Below are 22521 nucleotides of genomic sequence, written 5' to 3'. Positions count from 1 at the left end.
TCTCGCTTGGATATGAACTTGTGTCTTCTTTCGACTTGCCGGTCGTCTCCCTTTCCTCTCCTCTCTCCTCTCTCTGCCTTCGTCCTTCTTCCTGCCACCTTCCTCTATCCCCACCATTGCCGTTGCTATTGCCACCTTCTACTACACCTCCTTCTCTTCTCTTCTCTTCTCTTCTCTTCTCTTCTCTTCTCTTCTCTTCTCTTCTCTTCTCTTCTCTTCTCTTCTCTTCTCTTCTCTTCTCTTCTCTTCTCTTCTCTTCTACCCACGTTCGTCTATTCGTCTCCCTTTTCCTCTCGATTCTTCTTCTTATTCCTCGTCTAACTTGTCCCTCCTTGCTTTGACGCACGCTCATTTAAATTTCGAGAAAAAAAAGAGAAAGAAAAGGAAACAGAGAAAAGAAAAAAAAAGAAAGACTTTCACAATTTTATTCTAAGAAAATAAAAGTTTATATTTAAAATATCCACTTCTATTCGCACTTCTCTTGCCTTTTTAAAGTCTTATTCTGATAGATAATTAATATGATTATTTTTACCTTTCGATCTTTCGATCTTTCGATAATTAAGTAAAATTCTCTTATCGATATTTTTATTATTAAAACCTTTCGATTTATCAGGATCCATCGAGATATAACTGGATCCAACGCTTCCTCCATTCGAAAACGCTCGAGATTCGCATCAACAAGCATCTCGTTATATAAAAGATACGTACGTACGCAAATGTGTACGGTAATACGGGTACCGCGGTTAATATTTATAGCGTTATAAAATGTTTACAAGCGACGGAATTACGTACAAGCCAGCCGTATCGCACCTGTCCGCGTCGAAGGTCGTAGCATAAATAATCAGCCCTTTTCAAGAAACATTCGAAGTTTACGTCACTTTTTTTTTATGTATTACATAGTAGTTTCTTATTTCTCTCTCCCTTTCTCTCTCTCTCTCTCTCTGTCTCTTATTTGTTTCAATTTTATATTCAAAGGGCAAAGAACTTCGACTCGTTTTTTTGTCGAACATATTTTCATCATAACGATTTCTTTAAACTAGATACCTAAGTATTATATGAGAAATATTTTTAAAATAATATTCGCATCGATGTTTTCCTACGTATGAACGTACATATATAAGTACGTAAGATCATGCTTACAGCCTTTATCTTCCGTGGACGACTCGTACAAAATGCTAATGTTACTTTCCGCAATGTCATTGGCCAAAGATTCGAGGTCGGTTACAGGTAAACGGCCCGAACGTTGAACCTACGGTCGACCTCTGACAATGAAGAACCTTATTTTCGGTGTCGAAATCATCCTTCGATCGATCGCTATTGTAACACCTTTAGAAATTATCATTTATTATTTTTTTCATACCCTTTTTTCTACGATTTATGAACTCATTCTTACTTTCATAATTGATTACTATTACAAAATTTACCGGTATTATATATTTCAAAGATTATATAAATTTAAACATCGACAAAATAAAAAATGAACAAAATTTCATACGACCTCTGCGTTCGAGGTTGACGAAAAGGATTCGTAATCCGACTATAAGAGGAACGATGAGAGGAACCTTCGAAAAGGAAAAAAGAAAAAAAAACAGAAAGAAAAAATAAAATAAAACGAGTCAGATGGTCCAAAGTAGGACCCTCGAAGATTATAAACCGGACTATCGAGGATGTAACGTTACGTCTGTTAGATCGTAGGAGGCTTTAAAAAAAAATGTTTGAAATCCGTGGCCAAGGCCACAATTCCTTCATGGTAGATTTAGATGTTTACGGTCCGTCCTTGTCTGATCTACACGCGTGGTAATCTTGAAGAGAGGATCGTATCATCCTATAAAAGAAAATAATCGAATTTTGATATTTAAAAGGACGTTATAAAAAGATTTGTAATAAATTCATATGTCCTTGAAAAAAGATTAATCATTAATATAAATAAAGTGATTTGCGTAAAAATGATAGAAAGAAGAAAAATATTTTCATACCACTATAATGGTATTATGAATATTGATTCAAGATGGTATTAAAAATATTACAACAGTCAATAATACAATTTCGATCGTTTTTATATAAAAATCTTACTATTTTCTCTTTCTTATTATCTACAGATTGAACAGTTATTAGATACATGAATAAAAGACTACCTTATAAAGTACCTTATAAAGTTCACTTTAAATAATTAATAATCACGATGGACTTTCGATTAAGGCGACTAATGAACGTAATCGATTTGTTATAAAGTCAAGGAAAAAATAGAAAGAGCATAGGAAATGTAAAAGCAGAAACGTAAAGATACAAATAGACATTAGTTTTTCATGGAAGAAAGAATTTCCTTAGTCGACGTCTTGAGAAACCGACTTCGACATTGAACCTGGCATTGATTTTGTACTCTTACAAGAGACGTAACATGTAATTACAGGATATTCACTCTCGCGATAGCGCGCAAGGAAATCGCTTTTCTCGCCTCGGCACGCGCCTACGCGGAATGCATGATATAAACGCGCTCACTCGTATCCGTTCGTCATGAGGACTAGGCTAACGAGGAGAAACCTCTTCGATAAGTTTTGTTTGTTGAGAATGTTTCCTTCGTTTTATGCAAGGTCCAACGATAATACGAATATTTCCTTCAAATCCGATATATATCTCTGTCGCGATAATATTATATTTTTCTTTCCTTTATAATCTTGTATAAACATTTTTCAAGTCATTTAAACAGACACATTTTAACATTATAAAATATATCAGACTATTTATAATCATCCACGAAGAAGAAAATCGAAAGGGAAACAAAGATAAAGAGATCTTACCTCTGTAACGAACGATGGAAGATTGCTCGAAACGTTCGAGTACGTTTAATTAATTGGTACGTCGAATGTGGGAAGAAACGAAAGGGAAGAGGAAAAGGGAGGTAGAAGTATACGAGAAGCGATTTGCATTGGCTAATGGTGGGGAGAAAAAGTTAGAAGCAGCAGTGGGATTTTCAGGGACAGTGCGGTGATTGGAGGTAGGGATGGGAGGGTAAAGGAGTGTAAAAGAGAAGGGGTACATCTTTCTCTCTCTCTCTCTCTATCTCTTCTTCTCTCTCTCTCTCTTTCTTTCTATGTATCTGTCTTCCTTTCTTTCACTCTTGTATACTCTCTTCCTCTTGAAGAGATGCGGTCGAAGACACGAGACACCACGGTCGCGTTCGCTCGTTACATAAGTAAGGTAAAGGATCTCCTCCTGTGCTCTCCTTGAGCCAATCCACATCCGCGATTATGCCACTTTCCATCGACCTCGCTTTACCCCGAGCACTGCTTCGTTCGTTCGCTCCTTCTTTCGCACGTGGGACGTTGCATAGCCAACGTGCATCTGCGAATTTCAATGTCCATTTTTCTATCATCTCGATCGTAAGAGATCTATCTTTATCCTTGATCGATTTCATTTTTGTCATCTTCATCCTTGTTTATAAAAATAATCCGCAACTATAATACACGTTTTTACAGCTATGATTTGTAATATTGATTTGTATTTCATTCATTAATATGTATATATATATATATTTTTTCTTTTTAATCGATTTGATATCTGATGTTTCTATTTATTTGTAAATTACTTTGGGCTCTTCTTTATATATAAATCTTTGTAGTACGTTTGGTTTCTTATTCATGCGATACTGTTATTATTTGTAAAAATTAAAAAGGAAAAGATATATGCGTATTGAAATGTTTCATTCAAAGAGATCATTTTGTTCGATCATTTTATTTAAATTATTAATATATTTGTTTTTATTTTTTAGCGCTCGACAATTTTAACGTCCTGCCATCTAGCAAGAATCAGATTGAACTAATCGACGCGTTCACAGATATTTGAATCTTATGATTATCGTGCGTTGATAATACATGATTTTATCTGATAACTGAAAGTAAGATTATTAGAATTTATCATCGATAAGAATTTATCTCATTGATCTAGATAATATTTTTATATTCAAACAACGACGTCACACACGTAAACACACTCGACTCTTTCATAGATCAAACTTTTCAACGATAATAAACTTAAGTACATATATTAACTTACCGAAATTAATCGAAATAACTTTCTCGTTGTTGATATTTAAAAATCCATGGAACGTAAACTCGTTTAGAAAATCCGAGTTTTTCGTTTGTAAATAATTACATTTATTTGATCAATTTTACAGTGTAACAGTGTATGCCATACGCTGAATATAGAATAATCTCTTTTTATAATCTGTTTTACTAATTAAGGCGATTAGTATGTGAGTCGATCCGTAAGAACATATGACGAGTGTAACTTATTCGTCAGGATATTTTTCTTTTGTATTTTTGTATTTTTTTTTTTTTTCATTTTTCACTTTTCACCTTTCATTTTTCATTGTCGTATCCGACGTTACGTTTTTTCCTTTCATACGTATTAAGTATCATTCGATACGATATACATAATATATTACATATCGTAAAACGTTAGTTATTCTCTATGTATTCGTGCGGATAAGGCCACAATTAGTGTATTCCACGTGTGCGTTTTTTCGCACACTCGTACGTATACTTGTGAGCGTGTGATGAAGTTTGTTTTGTTTGTTGTTCTTTTGTGTTAGTATGAAAAATGCTGTGATAAAATACGTATAGATTAACGCGTGTGTATTTCGTACGGAGTATTTTAAATGTGCGTACTCACCGAATGTTATTCCATCTTTCCTTTTCTTTTTTTGTTTTTGTTTGTTTAACTTCTTTTCTTTTATATATATTTTACAACGAGTTATAAAATGCATGCTCTCACATACAAGTTCACTGACTCCGTTCTACAAACGCACGCTTATATACGCGTATGTACGTATAATATCGAAAAATTATAGGTCACAATATGTTTGTATGTGTATTTTTAATATGATCTCACTTATGTAGAGAGAAAGGCAGAGTGTATATTTATTTGTTCGATCATGTACATGTGTATTTTTTACACATGTATATATATATGTATATACATATTTATATTATATAAATATATATAAATATATATGTATGTGTATATATATATGTGTGTATGTGTCGATATTGCGTGACTGTGTGTTCGTATGTTAAATAAAAATAACGCTATTGTATGCATATCAAATTTAGTTTTCATAAAAATATATATATATATACGTATATATTATATATATGTATATATATATATATATATATATATATATATATAGGACTCGTTTGTTTTATTTTTTTTTCACGCCTATCGTACACCGCATTAGCGTCGATTTTCACGCAGCAGCTTACAGTGTACGTATCAAAGAAGAAATAACATTAATTAATATAACATCACGACAACGTGTATACTCCTTTTGATTTCTAGTTAACATCGTTAAATCGACAATGGTACATTGCATAAGGCGATTTTGATTCTTTGACTTTGCAAGCAAGGCATCTTTTTTATTTTTCATCGTCCTTTATCGATCCTCTTCCTTCTTTCTCCTCTTCTTACTTCTTTCTTCCTCTTTCACGCTTACACACAATCACACATACATACACACACATTCTTTCAATTTCGACCATCTTCTTTCGCGTACAATCAATATATATATATATATATATATATATATATATATATATATATATATAATTCATCCCCTCTTGTACGGATTCAAGTCTCTGAGAGGAAGCATGATGATAATAAATCTATGAGGAAAAAACAAAAAAATATAACTGAATTGTTTGTGTATATGTGTAATCGTATAGTGTATGTAGTGTATGTATTTGACACGCGCGTACGAAAGTGTATATGTATTTGTGTGCGTACGAACGTGTGCTTTCGTATGTATCTTTCTGTGCGTTTACACACACATACATATATATATATATATATATGTAAACGCCTTTTAAAAAGCGACTGTAAAAGCAAAAGTCTATCTCCTCGAGGTAGGATAACTTAGGATCATTTAAGATTAAGCGAGGAGAGGGGTGATTCGTGAAAATGATAGGAAGTATATATTATAGCTGTTGAAAAGTTCGTTGCTTTCGATTTGCTGAGATGCCTCCTCTTTCGTCCAGCCTTTCTCTCCCTCTCTCTCTCTTTTTCTCTTTCTTTCTTTTTTTCTTTCTTTTTTCTATCGCTCCCCTACTTTAAATCCTTTCCATTCTCTCTCTTTCTCTCTCTCTCTCTCTTTCTTTCTTTCTCTCTTTCTCTCTCTCTCTCGCTCTTTTGCTTGCTCCACCTTCTCCATCCTTTCTCTACCGTCCAAACCTTTTCCTCGTTACATTAGCTTCGCCTTGGCACACTCCGGACAGATAATGTCGTCGCCGTCGGTGATGAAGCCACGGCCGACCAACGAAGTTTTGCAACCGGCGCAGATGAAACACTCGTTGTGCCAGTGTCTGTCCTCGAAGGAAATGAAACGGGTACCTCCGATTCCTAAAAATGTATAAAAACAAAAATAGAGATTAAAAAAAAGAAGAAACTTATTCGAGCCTTGTTTTATTGAAAGCTCGGAAAATTGTAATTTTTATTTGGTAAAAATATTGTAGAAAATATAATAAATGAAAATAAGTAAATTCGTTAAATATATAGTGAACACACACACACGCATATATATATATATATATATATATATATATCTATGTGTGTGCCTGCGTTTGTATGTGTATACCGGTGATTGGTTTGGAACAAGCGGTGCATCTCTTGGCGAAAAGTTCGCCGAAGCAATCGGCGCAGTACGGTTTGTCATCGCGCGACGTAAATCGTTGGCCTGCCAGCGAATTATTGCAATTGCTGCAAGTGAAGCAATCTCTGTGCCACGGCTCGTTCTTATATGTCACCCCACCGCTGGTGATTATCTATGGGGGAGAAAGAAAAACAAGAAAAAAAAAGAAAATTGAAAAAAGGAAAAAGAAAAACAAAGAAGGTGTATAATTTGTAGCGCAAAAGAGAAATACAATTTCGAAAGAAAATATAATTTGTTTTTTTTTTCTTTTCTTTTCTTTTTTTTTAAATCAAGCAATCCCAACCTTGTTGCATTTGACGCATCGAGTGGCAAACTTGTCTTCGTAACAACCGGCACAATAGATTTCCTGTTCGCGAGGGATGAAACTCTTCGTACCGATCGGATTCTTGCAAACTACGCAGCAGAAACATTTCTCATGCCATTGCCTGGTTTTGTATTCCATCTTCTTCGTGCCTGAAAGAAAAGAATAGATCACCATCAAGCGCAAGCTATTGTCCCGTCACGAAAACGATAAATATTTGAAAGACTATTGTTTCTGAACTCGCAAGCGTATCGCACCGATCGATTCGGATGGAAGCCAGCAAGCTTCGAGGGTGCAACGGGAAATATCCCTTCCTTTTGTAGTCTAGACTGGTATAAACGTCACGCGTAATCGCGTGCGGCGCCCAGTGAATTTTAATATTCCGTTTTGTAAAAGGGAAGAGGTATTTATTTCAAATGTCTTTTATAATTTCGACTCAAATGATATAGAGAACATGGCATACTGTTAACAAAAAATGTAATAAAAAGCATAGCGACTAGTACCGTTCTCTCTTGTATTCTAATTTATGTTAAGAATACACGTGACGTTTATAAAGTTTAACAACGCAGTAATTTGTCTCTCGATCGTCTGAATACAAAGCTTAACCGTACCCTCGTGTATTCGATGAAAAATGACGTTAAGATACCAAGTAGATAAAATCTATTCGTAATAACTTTCGTTTCGTTAGGATATACAAGGAGATTTTCCTTGATAAGAAAGATTAAAATGCAATAAAAGACGTTCCTGACTCATCAATACTTTAGTCAATTCATAAAATCATTTATTATATTTATATATCTCTTTTTTATCGAATTTATAAAAAAAAAAGAAGATAAAAGAAGAAAAATATTGTAAGATACAAGCATGACAAGTCGAACGTTAGAAAAATCATAGATATTCTCTATATTCTTTATCTGTTAAAAGTAAGACACACTTGCCGACTTTGTTATCAATAAAAAAGAAATAAAGAAGGAAAAACAAAAAAAGAAAAAGAAAGAAAAATACGATGATACACATAACGTGACATATTTTTCGTAGATTACATCTTTTTGGTCCAGCGTGACTCAAGAAACGATTCGTGACGTCACGATGGACAAGCAATGCCTCCGTATATGTACAAAGTCTGATGGTCCAAGGCTGCAGATGTGGCAATCCATATAGGTACGCTTCGTGTCGTAGTCGTCATAATCGTCGTCGTCGTCGTCGTCGTCGTCGTCGTCGTCGTCGTCGTTCCGTGCTTCAACTATGTTTACTTGTCTTCCGATAATTTTAAGTTACACGGCGTATTAAATTGGAGTGTTTAGTTATAACTCGCGATAGATGAAATCGCGATCTTTTTTTACCAGAATATCTTCAAATGGCGTTACAAAAGAGATTAAATAAGTGAAAGATTAATGAAACTATCTATAGTGTTCATTAAATTTGATAGAATAAACGGAATCGTTTAAATCGTGATTTTATGCTGATTTATACGAGAGATTATTTGCGAACACGATGGATCGATAGATCAAGAAGTTTATTGGGTTTGCGTCATCATCGAATATAATATAACATAGAATGATCCAATAGATCAAGAAGATAAAAGAAAAATATAAGAATAAATTCATATGATCGATATAAAAGTTTAGTTTATCAAAAAAATGTCCTGACCTACGGCAAGTGTATATATTTCTATTAAATATATCGAAATTATTTGGAGAAATTATTTGGAAAATTTTGATGAAGCATAAATCGATAAGAACGGTCGTGTGCCTATAGAATTACATATATATATATATATATCGTCTAGGATGACATCATGCATATTAATATAATGCTATCGAGTCTCTTATCGATCCGGATAAATACTTTATGAATGGCAGATAAAAAAGAAAAACGATTGCACTCAAGCTTCAAAACTTTTAACTTGTCAATTAAATTTTAAAGCGACATTATTATATAATTGAATTTCTTTATTAATTATATCTAAAGTATCTACTATACTATAATATATTCGATTATGCAATAAGTTACGATAGATATATACGCGTAATCAAATAACATATTCAATGTATTCAAGATCGAATAGATCCTCGAGACGATTAGAATAATTAAAAAATAAAAAAAGAAAAGAAAGAGGAAAGAATAATTCATAGAATCTATAAATCATACAGGAAATAATATTTATATATAAACAATGATTATCTCATAGCTCGAATAATGAGTTCTGTTTTTTCTTCTTCTTTTTTTTTATTCTCATATATTCTCTTTACGCTGGAAACACAGCGATTTTTTTACTTCAATAAAACAAAGTTCTCGGCAAAGACACAAGCGTTCGTTAATGTCATGCTCGCTATACGATTGAGTACTCGTGATTCCCGATAAGGTGACGTTTAAGACTCCTTCGTCTCGCTCTACTTTTCTCCTTTCGCGACTATAGTCACCACCTGTGTCGCCATCGTGACTCGAAATCGTCCCCATCTTTATCTACATGCGTATCCTACTATGTATCCTATTAAGTATCTATGTATGTATATGTTTATTACAAGCAAAGTATATCTCCTCTACCCACGATCATCGTCCTTTCTCTTTCTATAATCGCATTATCAACTATAGAAAATAAAATATCAGATAACATTTTTTAAAAGCAATCACCTGGTTTAGCTAATTTTTGATCTCCAAGAAGACAATCCTTTCCAAGATTACACCTAAACTTAGTATCACCCTCCATAGGAAACATGCTGAGTATAGCAACATCTTCGTCATTTTCTTTAGCCCTTCGAATCTTTTCCTCTCCTACGGTTTTCGTTTGCAAATGAAGTTTGCTCGAAAGTCTTTCGCTTAACGCGTCGGTAGCCATTTTCCTTTTATCGATCGGACTAAATCGATATGCACCAAAGACGGTAATCGTGAGGATAAGGTGCGGCTAATCTTTACATCAAATCTCGCGCTTTTTCACGGCCAAACGAGATGTTCTTCTCCAGCATCGAATCTTTTCTAATTTTTCGTAAGATACTCTCTTCGCACAGATCGAATTATTCTTTTTTTTTTTTTCCTTTCTCTTCCTTCTTTAAATGATAACTTCTCGTTAGTAGAGGAAGTTATCACCGCAGTAAATACAAACACGAGTACTAGATTGAAGTAAGACTGTATATTTATACTATGAGGAGAACGAAACCGGTTCGTTTCGAGGTTCGAGAGGAGGAACGAGATAAGTATAAGAAGCACTCGTGGATAACTGCGGATTGTATCGGTAGCGGAATCGTGCCGTGCGATTAGCCCGAAGGCTTGCGAGCCACTGAGAGGGCAGACCACTCGTCGTCGGTTCCTGGAGTCACCGTCGCGACTTGCGAGCAGGCGCAACGTGCGTTATACTCCTTACGCTTTGCGGTGATAATTCGACGACGACGAGAATCCTATCCCCTCTCTCTCCCCGTTCTCTTTCTCCTTAAATCGTATAAACCTCCTTTTTTACCTATGTTTACAAGAGGAGAGTTGTCTAACGTGCTACGAATATATCAATTTTATCGATATTTTATTATCGATATTATTTGTACTCGTTCGAACTTAAATGACGTTTAATATTGATAACCAACGTATGACGATAATAATAAAATCAAAATAATAACAAAATGTACAGACGAGAAATTTTAATTACATCCAAATATAATTGTATCAATTAACAATAATTGTATCTGATTTTTTTCATTTCTTTAATTGTACATGTTTTTTTTTTCAAATCTTGCAATTAAATGTGTAAAGATGGTATACGAGATTGCATAGATTTGTTTAAATAGATCCGTATAGATTGCGATTTACTAAAATGTGAACATTTCTATCGAATAAAAACTGTATGATTTAGACACCTCTCCTCACTATCTATTCGCAATTTCTTAATTCTTTTTTCTCTAATTCTTATCTCTATCGATTATTTTGATTTAGTCCTATGAATAAAATACTTAATAAATAGAGCATATCCGAAATGAATTTGATGAAGTTTATCCAATGTCTCTCTGTATATGGACTTACGCGTGCCCATATACTTCACGCATACCAATAAGTTAATATACAAGCGTAGGAGTAAACTTCTCTTCCCTCTCCTTTTCTCTCTCTCTCTCTCTCTTTCTCTCTCAAGACGATGCACGATTATCATCACGATTCGTGTCTGTGCTCAAGACCTTGACTTGGTTACCTTAATAAGATTTACCTTACAGGATATGGGATACGTATCGCCTCTCTCTTTCTATCCTTCGATCGTATCCAATGTCGCAAATCGTTGTGTGGCCTTAAGGTCACACACGATCGATCGATCAGGCACGCGTGTGAATTAGGACTTTTTTACCCGTTATCATTTATCAAGATTTCAATTCTATTATATTTTTATCGAATTATTTAAAATGACGTACCAGCACGGAAGATTTCACCGCATCCATCGCAACGGCTAGCAAACTGAGCGTCGTAACAGTTGCCACAGTAAATTTTATCCACCTTGCTTCCAAATTGTTTGTCCACCAAGGATACTCTGCACCTGTTGCAAAGGAAGCAAGCCTCGTGCCAGTGCTTGTCCTTGTACGACAAATCCTACAAAAAAGGGTCAGACAATATTTTACAAATATTTTCAGATGGCACGTATTATGTATGTATGCATGCATGTACGTACGTACGTACGTACGTACGTACGTACGTATGTATGTATGTATGTATTATCGAAAAGAGGAAAAAAAGAGAAAAAAAAAACAGGAGAAATAAAAGATGACGCGTAGCAAACACGAAGTTGTTTCTATTTCGAGGAATGAACGAATTAACGCCTACGTTTATTTAAACGTTGACTTCTCGACTCGCACAGAGAGATTATTTCTCAACCTTGTTAATCGTGACTTTTTTGCTTGCTTTATTACCGATCGGATAAAGGTTGTTGTTTTTTTTTGTCATGCATCTTCCGTGTTATATTATTTAATAATTTATAAACTATCTCTCTTCCTTTCTCGAGAAGAAGAAGAAGAAGAAGAGAGACGACATCTGTGATGTCATCAGCAGTTGAATCATTCTCATTAACAGTTGTTATCTCTCTCTCTCTCTCTCTCTCTCTCTCTCGCTCGCTCGCTCGCTCACTCACTCACTCTCTCTTTCTCTCTCGTCGTCCTTGTCCTTTGCGCACAACTGCGACGTAAAAAGACAAGAAGTAAAAGAACCGAGGTAATAAGAAAGCTCTCTCTCACCTTCGAATCGATACCAATGATTTTGTTACACTCCTCGCAGCCATTAGCGAAAACGCTCTCGTAACACTTGATGCAGTAAGGATGCTCGTCCCTGAGAACGTAACGTTGTCCTGTCAAGGATTCGTCGCACTGCCAGCAACAAAAATGCCCACTGTGCCAGTCCTTGTTCATCGCCTTCGTGTACTCGCCACTGAAAATCAACTGCAACGAACAAAATTAATGATTTGTTAATCGATTGCGTTTATTTTTTCATCATCTTTTCCTCTTCCTCCTCCCCCACCTGTTCCCTTGCTCCCACCCGAAAAAAAAATTCTGTTGTGAATTTGTTGGTTTTGAAAATTTTACCCGTGACATTAAAACAAATCTGTGTATATCTGTTGGTTTTTTGTATTATGTTTGTGACATTATTTATAAGTACGTGTTTCCTGTATGTAAATTGTAAATATTTTTTACCGAAATTTTCTACGAACCCGTTCCTAATTCGTGGCATTTAGCGTCTTAAAAAACTCCGTTGCTAAGCATTGCTAAACGAGAGAGTCCTAATTGACATTCTCGATACTATCACCGATAACGTCGAGTTTACAAAGATAAGCGTGTCAATTTATCCTACGACACAATTTTGATTATCGCGTCTCTCTCTTGTTCGTCGTATACTTTCTATAAAAAAAAAAAATGAGTCTCCCACATTACTTTTCGTCGTCACAAGCACGTTTACAATCTGATGATATATGCGATGTTCGAAAAATTCCAGAACCCTATAATCTTCTTCTACCAGGTATAAGTATGTATGTATGTATGTATATATGTATGTACCTTGGATAAGTGCCCTCGTATGTGCTGGCTGAGTATGTTTGTACACGAATTTTTCAACAGAAAATTTTGTTACGTATTCAAGCATGTTTATTAAGTTATTAACTTTTCTTTCAAATTTAAATACCAAGTATAATGACAAATTAGATATTCTTAGTTTCTCGCAAACAAATCAAAGAAACATGAAATGTAATTATCTGGAATATCAACCAGAAGGGAAGATGAAAAAGTTATTGAAACAGATTATGACGGATACAAACAGGGTAAAGTAAATATTTCGTCTGTTTGTACCAAACGATTAGAATGATTTTAATAACTCTTAATAAATACGAAAAGAGGTAAGAAAATGTGGTTAAGCAAGTAAAAATTTCTTTCGATCTTTCATGATCGAAGCAGAAGATTATGCGATCGATCAAAGGATAAGACGCGAGAGAATCGATCATCGTAAGGGATGAAAGAACGAAAGAAGGTTATCATCAGCCAGCACATACTCTTCGATGGCATGATGATTGTTCTGCGTGCTGTCGATCTCGGTGATCGTGACCTCGGCGTTCTGATCGTGACTCTCCCTACGTTTTGTCGTCTTCTTCACTTTGCGAACCTTGCGCTCGGTGGTCGTGTACACTAGACTGTCTACGTCCGCCATCGTTTTTTCTTCTCCTCTTTTTTCTATCTCTGTGTTCTAACTCCTTCCTTAAAAGCTTCCCAACAAAAACTCGTGCGAGACTGAACGCGAACGAGTTTTTATAAAGAGATATGATATTAAATAGAGATAAATATAGAGATAGATATAGAGCGAGATGAAAGTTTCAAAAGAAGAGAGCCAACGCCGTCGAGTAGGAAAAAGAAAAATTTTTTTCTTCGTATCGATCGAGAAATTAAATCGAGAGTCGCGAGTCGCGGGATTGCTCGTTGTGCCCAGCAGCTTTCGAGCTTGCGAACTGACTGAAATCTAGGATCGGTCTGCTCCGGGCGTCATCATATCGGGACGCTATTTTCGGCGTCCCGACGACTCCAGAAACACCGCGCTCTTCCCTCCTCTCTTTCGGACACCTTTCCCTCCTTCTTCTCCTCTTCTTCCTCCTCTTCCTTCACTGGCCGGACGCTCCTACCAATCCTCGGTGCAGTGTGCCGGGTGCAACTTTTCTACGATGTGTGTTTCTGTCTCTCTCTCTCTCTCTCTCTCTCTCTCTCTCTCTCTCTCTCTCTCTCTCTCTCTCTTCTTGAAAACTCGACGACGTCTTCCCATTCGTTCCTCTCACCACCTCTTTCTATCCCTTACTCTGTCTACGTTTGTCTTACAAACACACGACCACCCTTGTATTCTTAACATCCCTTACGATTTTTTTTAATTCTTCTTTCCTTCACTCGTTAGCAGGAAGAGACACATCATTTCCAAAACTTTCGTATTCGTTCTAAGGTCTTTGACTTTGACTCTTTCATTTTTGATCCTCGCCGATTGGGAAAACTTTCTAAATAGATCTTGCGAACTAATGGTGTCTGTCGATCTAACTTCGAAACGGGAGATTCGCTTCGTTACTATAAACTGCTTGTACGCATCTGGTTTGCGTTTACACGACAGAAGTATCAATGGAAAAATATACGAAATCGTAATCGGCTATTCGGGAGAATAGATTTAGTTGGTCTCTTTAATTTCAAAATTACATCTATATATAATGGTTAATTATCAGGATCGATACCTTTCGAATTAATATGTCGGTTTCGTTTATAATTTCTCGAAAAGAAAAGAAAAAAAAGAGAAAAAAGAAACATTTTCATTCATCAACGTAGACATTTGACATCTAGGAACGAATGTGTACGTTAAATTAGTCCGTTTTGTTTTTCTTTTTCTTCTTCCTTGATCTCAATGGCTCGTTTTTACCGTGGAAAATAACAAATTGATCAGAGAATCGGAATTTAAAGAGATACACGAATAACATCTAAATTTAACGATCATTTCGTCGAAATTTTTTCGTTAAGAACATTTCGAAGAACATCGTCGACCCCAGCGACGTTTTGATCGCTTGCCAAACAGGTGGTTCCTCGACTCGACGGGGGCGAGGTGGGCGGAAAATAGAATCACGTTGAAAAATAGAAAAAGGAGTAAATACGGTAATTGGGTCGGAATGTTTCACACATCACCAATATCTTCGTTCACCCACGCGGATTCGTTCACTATTACTTCTTCGAGTCTTTCTCTATCTTTATCAAATTTTATCGGAATATCCGAAAACTTGTTACGACGAGAAAGAGCAATAAACTTTGAGTCGGAATGATTGTTTCCTGAGAAAAAAAAATTTTTTTAATAATGTAACGTAGTTGCTTAACTTCGACGAGAGGTAAAGACACGAGAACGTGTAATTTAATCCGATCTCGACCAAAGAGAGATAGATAGATAGAGAAAGAGAGAGAGAGAGAGAGAGATGCACGGGAGTAGGTCGATTAAAAATATATCTAAGAAAAAACTGTTCGACCCAAAAAGAGATTCGTCGATGAAAATTTTCGCTCGAGACGACGCTGCGAGATGGCGACGATGCCGGCAATGGCGGCATCCTCGTCTCCTCCTGTAAATGTCGAGCTCTATGCGCGATATATACGTATATTATTTGCAGACGAGTATGAGATTGATATTTTGGGAGACCCTACACGAGGCACACGGCACCAATAAACGCCGCAAGAGATCGCGACCATTTTGTGCAAATATTAAATGCCTTTTTGCTTTTATTTTTCTGTTAATATACCTTCACCTTTTATCTTATTATCCTTAAGAAATTTTCAAGCGTGCGTTAAAGTATCGACACATTCGAACCGAGTTTCAATCTTAATTTCGATCGTACATCGTCGAATGGAATAAACGTTATCGGAATTAATTACGATTTAATTAAGAATATCTAAACGTACAGATGAAATATTAATATTTCGATCGAGGACGAAATCATATGACGAATATGAATACACGAAGTAAGAACGTAAGTTCGCCCACCAACGGCGACCATGAACGCGACCGAGAAAGAGGAGGTGGGAGTTGTATCTCCAAATACCGAGATGTTTCGGAGTATGAAGAATCCGATACGTTTTATTTCGTGTAAGAAATCGTTCTCGCGAAATTGGAGAAGAGGAAGTCCCTGTGGATAACTTTCGACATCGACGACAACAATTTTCTATCTATTTTCTATCTATGTATCTACTTATCTACCTTTTTTTTGCTCTGCTTTTTTCGTGAACGCAAACTACTATACATCGGATTACCCAGAAAGCTTTGTTCCGATCGGTGTCAGGTGTGGTGTATTCAATGTGTCCTTTTCCGTGGATGGAACTCACATCTTCCGCGCTGACGTATTCCTCGTCGTCCTCGAAAGAGGACATCGACTTGAAGAATAATACTGGTTCCTTCTTCCTCCTTCCTCCATCGTTTCGGGTTGTCGACTCTGTCTCAAAAATGATGTCCTTGACCCTCCCGTAATCGTTTCTTCTAGCTTCCTCGAAAGTGGATATTTTCAATGAGTTTGAATGATCCTGATTACGTGATCTCTCGACTGAAGCAATGGCATATTCGATGACGTGTGTATCGGCACAAGAATCGGTGCTCGTAGTCTCGGTCGAAGCTGATCGAAATCTTCTACGCTTGAAAGAACTTTTAGCACGTTTCTCACGAGAATCCAAGTCTCGTTTACTTTCGGACAAACCCAACGCAGGATTCTCCACTTGGAGTTCCTCCGTTTCGAGTTTCTCAACGAATGGTCCCTCTTCAAAACTCGTTTGTACTTGAACAGAAACACTAGCCTTGCTTTCAGATCTGGATAAACTCGGACTTCCCGGAGGAGACGTGTTCGTCCATTCGTCTTTCAAAAGATTACGTGCCGTTTGTACAGATATGTCTGATTTACGTCTCTCCGGTTCGCGTTGTCTCTTAGATTTCTTTGTGCTAAGATTTTCCGCAGATTTGCTGATCTCCACGTTCTTCGATTTCAATCTCGTTGCTTTTCGAACGATCGTCGTCGTTGGCTTGACTTTAAATCTTTTTGACAACTGTCGACTTTTATCGACTTCCGTATCAATTTTTGACAGTTCTGCGTTATCAGATTTTTTCGAAACGTCCGGTGATTTTGAACTTCGAATTGATTTTCTTTGAATCGATGTATCTTCATAGTCGGATTCGTTTCCGGACAAGGTAGACTCTTCGTACCTTGCTGTATCTCGAACTGGCGAAACATCGAACGTTTTCGTTCTTACACGTTTTTCCAAAAGATCCTCGTCGAAAGATATCTCGGATTCGCTGCTCGATTCCAATTCCGATTTTCGAGTAGGAGCAAAGCTCGATATCGGCGTCGGTACTCTAAAGTATCCTTCCGATTTTTCTGCGAACGTAGATGTAGTACTCTCAATAGGTTCGTCGAACTCTCTCGAGAGAGTTTCGAAATCGGGATCGATTTTGGATCTAGCCAGAAGATCCGCGGTGCTGCATTCGGAGAGAGTATTGGCATCGAAAGTTCGATCCTTGGATCGAAGTTCGCTTCGTATTCTTAAACTGTACTCGTGAAGATTTTCCAACTTGTACTTGGCGCCAGAGGATAAATCGAGATCTCTCGAATGACCGATACCGCATAGAGAATCATGAGCGGTGAATCCACCTTGAGGACGATCGTGATAAGACAGACAGATCGTCGGTGGATCGATTCGAATGATCGAACGATGGGATGCTCGATTAAGACACGTTAACAATTCAAGGACTCCAACGCAACCAACGAGCACCGACAAAAGCAAACCCATTTTTTCGACGAATTTTGTCTATTCGATTTCCGATTCAATTAATCGTTTCGAACGTGCCGCCATTCGGAGATCGATATCTCCGATCGTCGTAACGTTTACTCCTTAATCGATCTCTTACTACAATAAAGATCGAATACAAAATCGAGATTTCTCAATAAAATCCTTTATATAGGAGGAGTTCTTGCACAACAAGATTAAAATCGGTTAAACACTCCACGAAAGATCGCGTCGCGTATCATTTTATTGGCACACGGTCGTTCCTTTTAACATCGATGCCCGTTCTCCAACTAATTTCTGGCTGAAGAAGTATTCAACCTCAGATAGATCGTCTTCGATCGAAGAGAAGAACGTTGTTCGTTCGTTGCTCGATATTAGATCGAAAAAGCCGTTCCAATCGTGATCACAAGGAAGATGATCTAGATTTTTCAGGGAAATATAATAACTCTGAAAATACGTATCGATGTATTTTTCAAAACGGATCGATCACATGGCATCGTATATTCGATGATTTTTCTCTGATAAATCATCCAAAGATAAGACCGATAGAGACGAGACGGAAGATCCTTTTCGTCCATCGTCTTCGTCTTCGTCTTCGTCCGCGATCTTCGAGATAGCTGACGTAAGCAGAAGAAAGAGACGAGATTACGTAATCCTTGAGAAGCAGAAGACACCCACGCTAGACTCGGTTTATGTCCACTACGTAACACGGACCACGTATTCGTCTCTCCAACCACGTTTTCTGATACTCCTCTCTCTCTCTCTCTCTATGTATCTCTATCTCTATCTATCTATCTCAGTCTCTCTCTTTCTTCCTCCCCCTCTTTCCGTTCCTCTTTTTTTAACGACGCAAACAGACATACGTGGCCAAACGTGTCACGAGTTTCTCTGGACAGTTTTCGTTGCTGTGAAAGAGAAAGGAAGATACAAGAAATAAATAGATCGGAAGGAATAGAGAGTAGAAAGAAAGAGAGAAAAAGAGAGAGAGAGAGAGAGCTAGGCCGAATAAGGATTGTCAATCCCGAGATTATCGACGGCTTATCCGTGCGAGCGTATCCGGTGAAGAACTGTTTTATTTCCGCGAGCGGAAAGCAAAGAACGCTCGACTTCTCCTCTCCGTCTTGCCGCCACCGTCGCGTCGACTCCGCGACGACGTGGGTCCACTGTATGCGGCTAAATTCTATACTTAGAACGAATAACCCTGGACGAGTAAAATCGAACGATTGCGATCGAATGCGATCATTCGCGGCGAATACGATTAAGAATCGATCGAACGATCTATTAATTTCCATCGTAAATTCTTTTTTTTCTGTTTTTTTTTTTTTTTTCTTTTTAAGGATCTCGAAGCGATTGCAAATCTCGACGAATCGAATACGTAAGGTCGTTTTTTTCTTGTGTTTTCTCTTGATTCTTTTTTTTTCTTTTTTGAAATGACGTCCTTTTCTCTTTATTTCACGTCACACAATAGATCTTCTTTCCGTTACCTCATGGCTTATGATTTCATCGTCGAGAGGATCCTCGGCACGCGCTTTGCGCGCGGTACACCGTTCTGGCTACCATCCAAAAAGATATCGAAACGAGTACGAACGAGCTTATCGAACTCTCGATGATCTATATTTGTGCCTTTCGATCAATCGAATTTACGAGGAAAGTAATTATTTACGAGGATTCGGAATCCCGTTGAGAAATGATTAGGATTTTCTATCCTAGCATTATTGTAGAATTCATACCTTTCCTTTTTTTTTACCTTATATCTTGCGCGTTTTCCTTTTTTCTTTTCTTATTTATTTTCAATAAATATCAAACAATTTTGCGAGCTTCCAAAGAATATTTTATTTAACGTTCAATAAAAAGAATTATCAAGTGAACAAAACGAAATGTGATTTGAGAAATCTTTGAAGAAACCGTCGCATCTCCTTTTCATTGTATATCGTATTATTCGCAGTTTTTAAGTAAATATTAAATACCTCGAGGCCTTTGAAAAAAGAAAGAAAAAAATCAATTAACATCGAATAAGTGAAATCTTCGAAGAAACGAAACGAAACGAAACGAAACGAAACGAGTTTTGTGGAATCCTCGAAGGATCAATTTTTTGCTTACTCGTGAGAGATTAGCAATGAAATGAGAAGAGGAATAGAAAGGAGAGGAGAGGAGAGGAGAGGAGAGGAGAGGAAAGGAAAGGAAAGGAAAGACGACGAGACGAGACGAAAGGGTGGCCGCAAGATCCTCGTCCGCTCCGGAGTACTTCCATGACTGGCGCCAAAAATAAACGCATCCTCAACGGCCTATCGGAATAGGAGCGAAAATAAATCGGCGCTTCGTCGTGTCCGTCTACTCGCTTTACACGCAAAGAGATTCCTCGAATTATCTGACTTTCCGCGTGCTTGCTCGAACGACGCAAGTAATTAAGATGCACGCCAGGTGTTCGATCGCACGAATCTTCAGCATTATGTTATTTTCGCCGATCTCAAAAGTATCGTTGATAATAAGAATGTTTCTCCGTTTAACGATAACTCCTTCTCCGTTCGTATTAAGCCTCTTTTTTCTAAATAAACTCCACGAACGATAATTTCTACAGATGGCCCGATTGCAAAAAACATAAGAGAGAGAGAGAGAGAGAGAGAGAGAGAGAGAGAGAGAGAGAGAGGAAAAAAGAAAAATAATAATAAAATCCCATAGCTATGATTTAAGAAGTTAAACGGCGTATCACTGAAGAAAGGTAGAAATTAGTCGACCTCCTTGCCATGAAAGACGTTTCTGGAGGGAAACGGAACAATGCCAACGCTATTTCCGTCGATGATCGAACGTGAGCATGCCACGGTCGAAGAAAAGCGTGCCACCGAATCTTTAAAGCCCCTTTTCAGCTGACCGAATTAGATCCGCGAAACCACGGCAGTTACCACCGCGTAGGACGACCTTCCTTTACACGAACGCTTCGAACCTGGTTCCACCAAGCTCCACCTGGTTCTACCGGTCTCCAACCGATTCCACGTGATTCGAACCCTTTTCCATTTCGTGCACCCAAACGTTTTCTCTATAATACGTCCTAAAGACACCTGCTAACTTTCCTTTTATCTTTCTTATCTCTCTCCGAACTTTTTCATTTCAAGTTTATACATTTTATTACACATTTTATACCTCATTTTGAAAAGTATTTTCAAGGACGGACCTTGCTTCTACCCAGATTTACTCCATTCATATTTAAGCTGCAAAATTCGACACTGAACAAATTTAATCCGAAAAACGATCTACCTTCGTGATTTATCAAAATTATTCTCCTATTCGAACGAAACGATTAAATCGCACTTGTGCGATCGTAAATGACAATCTACCGAAATAGAATAATTATTAAAAGAAAAGAAGTTCTCTCCCTCTCTCTCTCTCTCTCTCTCTCTCTCGTGGTACATTTGAATTTATAGTATTCTCCTTGCCTACGGAGCTTATTTAAACTCGCATCGAAAAGAGAGACGAAAGAACACGCGAACGATAATAAGTTTCCTAATTTATTACTCGGCATGTTGTATACGAAACGTCAAATCCAAATGTCTACTGGTAATGTATCACTGGCAACGAATAAGTAGCACGAACTATAAATCAATTTTAATCCTTCGATACTATACTCTAACTCCTCTACGTAAAATGTAAGATAGGAAAATCCTCTCTATTTATTTGCAATGTTTTTGCGTTTAGGCTTAGGACGAGATTTCACGTAGCGCCGCTTCCTTCTCGTACAACGGCGAATCGAAAATAGATTACCCGTTAGAATTTTAAGCGGAAACTATAAGCGTAAGTTACGTCATTGGTACGCTTTGCTTTTGTATAAAGGCGGCTTCATGCTCGGTCGAAAGCTCAGAACATCGTTGGGACTGAGCTGCACGGTCTATCGTGCTTTCACAGACAAATTTTCAATCGTATTTGAAAATTATCCTTCGAGTTACACGATTACTTACCAAAATGTACGCGTCTTCGAACCTTTTCGTTGAGAAATATCAAGGGAAAGGAAAAAAGCCTTTTATACTTGGTTACTTTTTCAATCGTCAAAGAGGATTTTCTTTGTTTACCCGACGAAACGCGTTCCACGATGTAATCAACTTATTCGTTCGGTGATAGAGAGAAAGAGAGAGTTCGTTAGAACGGTCTAGTTTATTGTAGAGGATTGTACGAGAATCGTGCACCTTCGATGACTGGCTCTAATAAAAGACGAGAACGGGTTAGGCTCTGGATAGGCCGAGATCGTGGTGGGAGCTTCGACACGAAGTCAAAATAGATTACCGACCTCTTGCAACCGAATTAACGCTTTCGCTTAGATTTTCATTTCGAAGGAAACCATTCCTCGAATCTATATTTCCTATTCGGATTTCGAAATCTCAAATATCTCTTACGAAAAGTCTGTGGGTCTCGAACGATGCCAAGAATATGGCGCAAAAACAGAGCTTTGAATTATTCGAGAGGTAGATATGTATTTATGAATATGTCGCCATCTATCAAACTGTATGAGTCATAAAATATTTGGACACCTTTATATACTTTCTTTCAATTGTGCAAAACTGAATTATTCTCAATTATTCGATATATACGTAAGCAGAAACTAGTGAATTATAAGAAGCACATCAAGAATTTTTTTAATGTTTTCTTTTTCTCTCTCTTTTTTTTTTTTTTTTTCTTTTTGTTCGGACCATATATTCGATTTGGATGAAAAAAAAAAAAAAGTAAAAGAAAAAGCATGAGAAATCATATTT

At 37.1% G+C, this 22521-nt stretch overlaps 1 protein-coding gene across 13 annotated transcripts in view; it reads right to left on the bottom strand.

Annotated features, from left to right (window-relative positions):
• Positions 1–4130: 4130 nt before the first annotated feature.
• Positions 4131–22521, bottom strand: part of LOC127067192 (four and a half LIM domains protein 2) — a 51309-nt gene continuing 32918 nt past the window's right edge. For 7 of the 13 annotated variants that reach the window (XM_051001835.1, XM_051001836.1, XM_051001827.1 and 4 more), the window contains 5 exons: positions 12206–12406; positions 11393–11567; positions 6990–7159; positions 6632–6818; positions 4131–6396 (listed from right to left, as the gene is read on the bottom strand). In XM_051001835.1, coding sequence (XP_050857792.1) covers positions 6239–6396; positions 6632–6818; positions 6990–7159; positions 11393–11567; positions 12206–12406 — 891 coding nt within the window. In that variant the 3' untranslated portion in view covers positions 4131–6238. The other 6 variants (XM_051001828.1, XM_051001837.1, XM_051001839.1 and 3 more) reach the window with 6 other exon arrangements.

The sequence above is a fragment of the Vespula vulgaris genome, chromosome 10 (genome assembly GCF_905475345.1).
Source record: "Vespula vulgaris chromosome 10, iyVesVulg1.1, whole genome shotgun sequence".
In the NCBI taxonomy this organism is placed as follows: domain Eukaryota; kingdom Metazoa; phylum Arthropoda; class Insecta; order Hymenoptera; family Vespidae; genus Vespula; species Vespula vulgaris.
The sequence above is the reverse complement of the archived record's forward strand: the minus strand, read 5'-3'. Positions and strand labels throughout refer to the sequence as shown.